Source organism: Pseudochaenichthys georgianus, unplaced genomic scaffold (assembly GCF_902827115.2).
Source record: "Pseudochaenichthys georgianus unplaced genomic scaffold, fPseGeo1.2 scaffold_1418_arrow_ctg1, whole genome shotgun sequence".
Classification (NCBI taxonomy): Eukaryota; Metazoa; Chordata; class Actinopteri; order Perciformes; family Channichthyidae; genus Pseudochaenichthys; species Pseudochaenichthys georgianus.
Window position 1 is genome coordinate 1 of NW_027262279.1, and position 10,000 is coordinate 10,000.

General features: G+C 43.8%; 1 protein-coding gene across 1 annotated transcript in view; it reads right to left on the reverse strand.

Moving 5' to 3' along the window:
• Positions 1-4,614: 4,614 nt before the first annotated feature.
• Positions 4,615-10,000, reverse strand: part of eif6 (eukaryotic translation initiation factor 6) — a 13,053-nt gene continuing 7,667 nt past the window's right edge. The window contains exon 7 of the mRNA XM_034077232.2: positions 4,615-5,100. Within this exon, the coding sequence (XP_033933123.1) occupies positions 5,091-5,100 (10 nt within the window). The 3' untranslated portion in view covers positions 4,615-5,090. The remainder of the gene's footprint in view (positions 5,101-10,000) is intronic.

Below are 10,000 nucleotides of genomic sequence, written 5' to 3' on the forward strand. Positions count from 1 at the left end.
GTTGTTTTTGTGTCTTTATAGCTCTTACGTTGATATTGGAGATTTCAATACATTAATATCATCAGTCAAGTCTTCGACCATTATTAGGGACATCTTAATTGATAAAAAAACACATTTCCATGACCAGCTTTGAAAGACCCTTCATATTTCCCCTTATGAGAAGCTTCTGTTTTAAGGTATGAGCTGCCAACACTTAGCGCATGAATGAAAACCTAAGGAGAGCTGTGATGTTTCTTAAAGCATATTCAGGCAGAGATGGCAAAAGTACACACATCCTTTACTGAAGTAGAAGTACAGATACTGGTGTTTAAAAATACTCTGGTGAAAGTAGAAGTACTGAATACACTTCTTTACTCAAGTGAAAGTAAGAGGCTTTGAAGTGTACTTCAGTAAAAAGTACCCATAGCTAGCAGCTGCTTTAAAGAGTACCTGACCTCCCTTTATATCAATAGAACAATAATGTCATTGTTAGCTAATGAATGTTTCCATGGTGACCAACGGCAACATGACAACGTTTCCATTGGTCCCTCTTCTTTAGAGAAGACCATGGGGCCTCATTCACAACGCCGTTGCGTTGGTCCAGACCATAGACTGTATATATGGTCCAGACATTGTCCGACATTTTCCGATTCACCAAACATTGCGTACCGGTGAGGAAAGTGCGTACAGCACTTCCTACGCCGGTTTCCCTTTATAATCACAATCGACTCGAAATGGCGGTGCAGCTTTTGCGGGCTTCACGTAACGCCCATATGTGCCTATAAATAGTCAAAGAAACGCCCATTCATTCATTCATTCATCCTGACTGACTGCATGAAGGAGAGCAGGACATGACGACAGAACAGCTAAAAAGACATCTCACACCGTGTTAGATTCTGGTTATTTTGGGAGGTAGAGATACATCATATTGTTGGATGGTGGATGCAGTTTGAACAGAGCAGCAGCATGAGGTCGGATCGTCCACCAACATAAATAAATAAGTGGTCCGAAAAAGGTTAATGACAAAAACAATACACATAGCCTTCCTCAGGCAGTGTGTGTGTACCGGGGACAGGAGACCCCCCTTGATGAGAAACTGTAAGAAGTGATCGGGGAATCCCTCCGGAGTGTAGTCATGACGACTGGATCTGAATTATGTTTTCGTATTTGGTGGTTTGTGTTCCAGCTGTCGATCAGCTGTGCGCAGCGTCTCCACTGCAGCAACTCTATATAAATAACAACTAATGTGTAACTTGTGTTATATTAGCTGTACTGTACAGCTAATATAACACAAGTTACACATTAGTTGTATTTCCTTTGGAGGTATGGAAACTAAGAACCTCAAAGAACACCATGTGTAGTTTCCCCACAGCAGCAGACGCACACAATGACGTCCGCTGGCGCATCATAAAACACGTCGGATAGTGAAAGTGCATTCGGATTCTGCAATATGTGGTCAATTGTACAGCCTGTACAATTTACCACATATGGTGTTCTTAGTTTCCAGACCTCCTGTGTTTTATGAGCGACTTCTCAAGTCTTAGCAAACGGCATAAAACACGATTAAACATGATAGTATATAAAACCATGCTCGTATCTACAACCTATAGAAATGCAACACGGCGTCAGTTTAGACGTAACTCTGTCCTCCTGCTCACCGCATCATTTATGAGAAAACATTTCATAACATTAACATTTCGAGGTGGTTTTAAATAACATTTCCGTATTTATTTATTTCTCCAGGTGACGTGTGTGTGTGTGTGTGTGTGTGTGTGTGTGTGTGTGTGTGTGTGTGTGTGTGTGTGTGAGCACTGAGGAGTCTCAAACAGGCGTTTGTTTAATCATTTTAAGATTGGCTTTAATCAATGTTTGAAAATGAATTCTTCATATCTGATAAATGAGAGGTAACATTTTATTTATGGTATTATTTCCACACATTTCTCTCCATTCTTCCTTCTGCCAACGGGGTCGCAGTTTCTCGTCTCTCGCGTTGTTGTGCTTAGTGCGTACGCATGGGTTAGAGTTTGCGTGGAGGACCGCACGTTTTCCCGTCAAGTTAGTATTTTATAAATCGCAAACATTGCGTAGAAACTGGCGTACGCCATTTCTTTTAGCGTATATCCCCCTTTATAAATGAGGCCCCTGGAAATGATGGATACACGGATCGTGTTCAAATCAATAGGCACGCAATGACTCTAAAGAATAATGATCACGCACCAACACACATTCAGACTAAAGGAACCAGCTGTTTGGGAAATGAGAGAAGTAGAAAGTACAGGTATTTGTGTTCAACATGTAAGAAGTAGAAAGTACAGGTATTTGTGTTCAACTGTAAGAAGTAGAAAGTACAGGTATTTGTGTTCAACATGTAAGAAGTAGAAAGTACAGGTATTTGTGTTCAACATGTAAGAAGTAGAAAGTACAGGTATTTGTGTTCAACATGAGAGAAGTAGAAAGTACAGGTATTTGTGTTCAACATGTAAGAAGTAGAAAGTACAGGTATTTGAGTTCAACATGAGAGAAGTAGAAAGTACAGGTATTTGTGTTCAACATGTAAGAAGTAGAAAGTACAGGTATTTGAGTTCAACATGTGAGAAGTAGAAAGTACAGGTATTTGTGTTCAACATGTAAGAAGTAGAAAGTACAGGTATTTGTGTTCAACATGTAAGAAGTAGAAAGTACAGGTATTTGAGTTCAACATGAGAGAAGTAGAAAGTACAGGTATTTGTGTTCAACATGTAAGAAGTAGAAAGTACAGGTATTTGAGTTCAACATGTGAGAAGTAGAAAGTACAGGTATTTGAGTTCAACATGTAAGAAGTAGAAAGTACAGGTATTTGTGTTCAACATGTAAGAAGTAGAAAGTACAGGTATTTGAGTTCAACATGTAAGAAGTAGAAAGTACAGGTATTTGTGTTCAACATGTAAGAAGTAGAAAGTACAGGTATTTGAGTTCAACATGTGAGAAGTAGAAAGTACAGGTATTTGAGTTCAACATGTAAGAAGTAGAAAGTACAGGTATTTGAGTTCAACATGTGAGAAGTAGAAAGTACAGGTATTTGAGTTCAACATGTGAGAAGTAGAAAGTACAGGTATTTGAGTTCAACATGTAAGAAGTAGAAAGTACAGGTATTTGAGTTCAACATGTGAGAAGTAGAAAGTACAGGTATTTGAGTTCAACATGTGAGAAGTAGAAAGTACAGGTATTTGAGTTCAACATGTGAGAAGTAGAAAGTACAGGTATTTGAGTTCAACATGTAAGAAGTAGAAAGTACAGGTATTTGAGTTCAACATGTAAGAAGTAGAAAGTACAGGTATTTGAGTTCAACATGTGAGAAGTAGAAAGTACAGGTATTTGAGTTCAACATGTGAGAAGTAGAAAGTACAGGTATTTGAGTTCAACATGTGAGAAGTAGAAAGTACATGGTATTTGGGTTCAACATGTGAGAAGTAGAAAGTACAGGTATTTGAGTTCAACATGTGAGAAGTAGAAAGTACAAGTATTTGAGTTCAACATGTGAGAAGTAGAAAGTACAGGTATTTGAGTTCAACATGTGAGAAGTAGAAAGTACAGGTATTTGAGTTCAACATGTAAGAAGTAGAAAGTACAGGTATTTGAGTTCAACATGTGAGAAGTAGAAAGTACAGGTATTTGAGTTCAACATGTGAGAAGTAGAAAGTACAGGTATTTGAGTTCAACATGTAAGAAGTCAAAGTTAAAAGTAGTCAGAAAAATAAGTAGTGGAGTACTGAGACCAGAAAGATGTACTTAAGTACAGTAGCAAAGTATTTGTACTCCAGTACTTCCCACCTCAAGTATCAAGAATAATGTACCCTTGTTTTGATTGATTTTGCTAACCCATAACTTCACTTATGAGGCCAAATACATCACCTCTAGTGTATGGCCCTCAGAGGAATAAGTTTGGACAGCCCTGAACGCAAATATATAAAATAAATACCCCATGTTCACCAGCAGAGGGCAGCAAAGACACACGAGTTCCAGGTATGTTTACACCTTTATATATACAGTCTATGGTTTACACATACAAGGAACGAACATAAACAAGTTGTAAAAGTAGATAAAGAATATAAAGATAAAACACACAATCCCATTGGACAAGAGATGCTGCCTTCAGGGACTACATCAAAGCGTCTTAAATAAGTATTCAGTCTTTACTTCAGGAAAGTTTCAACACATTACGTCAAAAAATCTCAATTACAAAGTAAAACTGCTGCAAAGAAAATCACATGAGTGAAATTAACTTCTATAAATACTTTTTAAACTGAAACCTCAATGTTAGAGCAGCAAGTAAAAGCTGATCTAGATTCATTCTGTTAATGAGAGAAGACGGTTTCGCTTCCTATGATTTATTTATGTAAGTAATTGAGTAGTCTTTTGTCATTGCATGCATGGTGCAAATTAACTAAGTACATTTACTAAAGTACTGTTGTAAGATTTGGAGGTTTAGTACTTCAGTATTTGACTGGATACTTTACCGTGCAGCCCTTCATCGGACAAATAAACAGCCCCAGAAACCACTAAATAATCTCCTTCCTTCAAACCGAGACTCCTGAAATCATAAAGACCACAACTGGATAAAAAGAGGGTGATTTTATTTTTATTTTCACGAGACAGACGAGACGTACTGCTCGTTAAAAATAAACGGTGTTCAGGCCTTCGGTTCGAGTGAGCAATCAGTCTCATTTCATACAGAAAACGTGTGTGTGTGTGTGTGTGTCGTACTGCATGCCAACATCGTCAGTTTGACCACATTATCATATCATCTCTTAAACATAATACAGTCGTATCGACACAAGCTTCCTTTTACACTTTCTTTATGAAACAGGCACAGAAATAATTGACTTTTAATACGTTTTTTAAGCACAGCTTCTGTGGCAAACTACTAAATGCATTTCCACTGGTTTGGATAACAGTATCCATCCCATTAGTCAGAGTCCTTCGGAGAGAGAGGAAGTGCTGGGTGTTTTGCAGAAAGGGCTCGACGACAGAGGAAAGAGACTAAGAAGGATAAGGGGATAACTGCAATGTGTCTGCAGGCGAGGAGTCGGGAGACGAGGCCCAGCGGCTGGTTGGTCCTCTCGTTGGGATCCTTACGCCATGCTGAGGGGAAACAGAGCGGGGTTAGAAACCACACAGGCGTTCAATGGTTTCCACAGGAAGGGAGGAAAGTAGGGCGGCTCCATTACGGCACAAACCATGGTCTCGATTATTTGGGTCAATAATTGTAATCGCGATTATTCATCCATTTATTGTACTTTAAAACAAATAATTTGAACTTTTTAACTGTTGAATTATACGTTCAGGGTAATCAACTGAAAAACATATACATTATACATTCATGTCGACATTTAAATAAATATCAAAATAAGAAATACCAATAAACAAGGTCAACAAACATGTTGCCGTGCCACAACCTGAAAACCCCTTCAAGGGAAAGACTTTTCAAACTGCTTTCCATGCGACAATATTCCCGTTAGGATCAATAAATATTACGATCAATATCCATTGAATGTTATAGCTGTAATTGGCGTTTCCTTTCCCCTTTAACATCGAGGCAACATTTTGGTCAAACATATTCAGCATATTCCACGGGGTCGATAACCGACATCACGATATCCATTGACTTTGAAACATCACTTTATTGGAGAGAAAACATTTGAACAGTCGACACCCTGAACTTTAAGTATATTTAAAAAAACAGTAATAATAAAAAAATAATCGTTTTATTTCGATTACGTTGTTGTCGTAATCGTTGCGAGCCATAATCGCGATTAAAACACGATTAATTGAGCCCCTGGAGGGAATAAGGGCTCAGGCTGTGGACAGCTCCTCAGATCTTTATTGAATCCCAATTTGGGACATTATTTAACCAATTCTGGAACTAAAGGAATTCAATCCGTTCGTTTTTAGATAACATCTCGTCTGTTATTGCAATATTTCTTAAAAGCCATTACATGAACAGGTGGTAGCGTGCGCGTGTGTGTGTGTGTGTCAGCGAGGATGAGTGTGTGTGTGTCAGCGAGGATGAGTGTGTGTGTCAGCGAGGATGAGTGTGTGTGTCAGCGAGGATGAGTGTGTGTGTCAGCGAGGATGAGTGTGTGTGTCAGCGAGGATGAGTGTGTGTGTGTCAGTGAGGATGAGTGTGTGTGTCAGCGAGGATGAGTGTGTGTGTGTCAGCGAGGATGAGTGTGTGTGTCAGCGAGGATGAGTGTGTGTGTCAGCGAGGATGAGTGTGTGTGTCAGCGAGGATGAGTGTGTGTGTCAGCGAGGATGAGTGTGTGTGTCAGTGAGGATGAGTGTGTGTGTGTGTCAGTGAGGATGAGTGTGTGTGTGTGTCAGTGAGGATGAGTGTGTGTGTCAGCGAGGATGAGTGTGTGTGTCAGCGAGGATGAGTGTGTGTGTCAGCGAGGATGAGTGTGTGTGTGTCAGTGAGGATGAGTGTGTGTGTCAGTGAGGATGAGTGTGTGTGTGTCAGTGAGGATGAGTGTGTGTGTGTGTCAGTGAGGATGAGTGTGTGTGTCAGTGAGGATGAGTGTGTGTGTGTGTCAGTGAGGATGAGTGTGTGTGTGTGTCAGTGAGGATGAGTGTGTGTGTGTCAGCGAGGATGAGTGTGTGTGTCAGTGAGGATGAGTGTGTGTGTGTGTCAGTGAGGATGAGTGTGTGTGTGTGTCAGTGAGGATGAGTGTGTGTGTCAGTGAGGATGAGTGTGTGTGTGTGTCAGTGAGGATGAGTGTGTGTGTGTGTCAGTGAGGATGAGTGTGTGTGTGTGTCAGTGAGGATGAGTGTGTGTGTCAGTGAGGATGAGTGTGTGTGTCAGTGAGGATGAGTGTGTGTGTGTGTCAGTGAGGATGTGTGTGTGTGTCAGTGAGGATGAGTGTGTGTGTCAGCGAGGATGAGTGTGTGTGTGTGTCAGTGAAGATGAGTGTGTGTGTGTCAGCGAGGATGAGTGTGTGTGTGTGTCAGCGAGGATGAGTGTGCGTGTCAGCGAGGATGAGTGTGTGTGTGTCAGCGAGGATGAGTGTGTGCGTGTCAGCGAGGATGAGTGTGTGCGTGTCAGCGAGGATGAGTGTGTGTGTGTGTCAGTGAGGATGAGTGTGTGTGTCAGCGAGGATGAGTGTGTGTGTCAGCGAGGATGAGTGTGTGTGTCAGCGAGGATGAGTGTGTGTGTGTCAGCGAGGATGAGTGTGTGCGTGTCAGCGAGGATGAGTGTGTGCGTGTCAGCGAGGATGAGTGTGTGTGTCAGCGAGGATGAGTGTGTGTGTCAGCGAGGATGAGTGTGTGTGTCAGTGAGGATGAGTGTGTGTGTCAGCGAGGATGAGTGTGTGTGTCAGTGAGGATGAGTGTGTGTGTCAGCGAGGATGAGTGTGTGTGTGTCAGCGAGGATGAGTGTGTGTGTGTCAGCGAGGATGAGTGTGTGTGTGTCAGTGAGGATGAGTGTGTGTGTGTCAGCGAGGATGAGTGTGTGTGTGTGTCAGCGAGGATGAGTGTGTGTGTGTCAGTGAGGATGAGTGTGTGTGTCAGCGAGGATGAGTGTGTGTGTGTCAGTGAGGATGAGTGTGTGTGTCAGTGAGGATGAGTGTGTGTGTGTCAGTGAGGATGAGTGTGTGTGTGTCAGTGAGGATGAGTGTGTGTGTGTGTCAGTGAGGATGAGTGTGTGTGTGTGTCAGCGAGGATGAGTGTGTGTGTGTCAGTGAGGATGAGTGTGTGTGTGTGTCAGTGAGGATGAGTGTGTGTGTGTGTCAGTGAGGATGAGTGTGTGTGTGTGTCAGCGAGGATGAGTGTGTGTGTCAGTGAGGATGAGTGTGTGTGTCAGTGAGGATGAGTGTGTGTGTCAGTGAGGATGAGTGTGTGTGTGTGTGTCAGTGAGGATGAGTGTGTGTGTCAGTGAGGATGAGTGTGTGTGTCAGTGAGGATGAGTGTGTGTGTCAGTGAGGATGAGTGTGTGTGTCAGTGAGGATGAGTGTGTGTGTCAGTGAGGATGAGTGTGTGTGTGTGTCAGTGAGGATGTGTGTGTGTGTCAGTGAGGATGAGTGTGTGTGTCAGCGAGGATGAGTGTGTGTGTGTGTGTGTCAGCGAGGATGAGTGTGTGTGTCAGTGAGGATGAGTGTGTGTGTCAGCGAGGATGAGTGTGTGTGTCAGTGAGGATGAGTGTGTGTGTCAGTGAGGATGAGTGTGTGTGTGTGTGTCAGTGAGGATGAGTGTGTGTGTCAGTGAGGATGAGTGTGTGTGTCAGTGAGGATGAGTGTGTGTGTCAGTGAGGATGTGTGTGTGTGTCAGTGAGGATGAGTGTGTGTGTCAGCGAGGATGAGTGTGTGTGTGTGTGTGTCAGCGAGGATGAGTGTGTGTGTCAGTGAGGATGAGTGTGTGTGTCAGCGAGGATGAGTGTGTGTGTGTGTGTGTCAGCGAGGATGAGTGTGTGTGTCAGTGAGGATGAGTGTGTGTGTCAGCGAGGATGAGTGTGTGTGTCAGTGAGGATGAGTGTGTGTGTGTGTGTGTCAGCGAGGATGAGTGTGTGTGTCAGTGAGGATGAGTGTGTGTGTCAGCGAGGATGAGTGTGTGTGTCAGCGAGGATGAGTGTGTGTGTCAGCGAGGATGAGTGTGTGTGTCAGTGAGGATGAGTGTGTGTGTCAGCGAGGATGAGTGTGTGTGTCAGTGAGGATGAGTGTGTGTGTCAGTGAGGATGAGTGTGTGTGTCAGTGAGGATGAGTGTGTGTGTGTGTGTGTCAGCGAGGATGAGTGTGTGTGTCAGTGAGGATGAGTGTGTGTGTCAGCGAGGATGAGTGTGTGTGTCAGTGAGGATGAGTGTGTGTGTCAGTGAGGATGTGTGTGTGTGTCAGTGAGGATGAGTGTGTGTGTCAGCGAGGATGAGTGTGTGTGTGTGTGTGTCAGCGAGGATGAGTGTGTGTGTCAGTGAGGATGAGTGTGTGTGTCAGCGAGGATGAGTGTGTGTGTGTGTGTGTCAGCGAGGATGAGTGTGTGTGTCAGTGAGGATGAGTGTGTGTGTCAGCGAGGATGAGTGTGTGTGTCAGTGAGGATGAGTGTGTGTGTGTGTGTGTCAGCGAGGATGAGTGTGTGTGTCAGTGAGGATGAGTGTGTGTGTCAGCGAGGATGAGTGTGTGTGTCAGCGAGGATGAGTGTGTGTGTCAGCGAGGATGAGTGTGTGTGTCAGTGAGGATGAGTGTGTGTGTCAGCGAGGATGAGTGTGTGTGTCAGTGAGGATGAGTGTGTGTGTCAGTGAGGATGAGTGTGTGTGTCAGTGAGGATGAGTGTGTGTGTGTGTGTGTCAGCGAGGATGAGTGTGTGTGTCAGTGAGGATGAGTGTGTGTGTCAGCGAGGATGAGTGTGTGTGTCAGTGAGGATGAGTGTGTGTGTGTGTGTGTGTGTCAGCGAGGATGAGTGTGTGTGTCAGTGAGGATGAGTGTGTGTGTCAGTGAGGATGAGTGTGTGTGTCAGCGAGGATGAGTGTGTGTGTCAGTGAGGATGAGTGTGTGTGTCAGTGAGGATGAGTGTGCGTGTCAGCGAGGATGAGTGTGCGTGTCAGCGAGGATGAGTGTGTGTGTGTCAGCGAGGATGAGTGTGTGTGTCAGTGAGGATGAGTGTGTGTGTGTCAGCGAGGATGAGTGTGTGTGTCAGCGAGGATGAGTGTGTGTGTCAGTGAGGATGTGTGTGTGTGTCAGCGAGGATGTGTGTGTGTGTGTGTGTGTGTGTGTGTCAGTGAGGATGAGTGTGTGTGTGTGTGTGTGTGTGTGTCAGTGAGGATGAGTGTGTGTGTGTGTGTGTCAGCGAGGATGAGTGTGTGTGTCAGTGAGGATGAGTGTGTGTGTCAGCGAGGATGAGTGTGTGTGTCAGTGAGGATGTGTGTGTGTGTGTGTCAGCGAGGATGAGTGTGTGTGTGTGTGTGTCAGCGAGGATGAGTGTGTGATGTTCCGGTCTCTAACAAGATGTACGTTATTCATAGCAAATTGGCAGATCTTGTGTTTGTGGGTTTCAATGTTCTGCG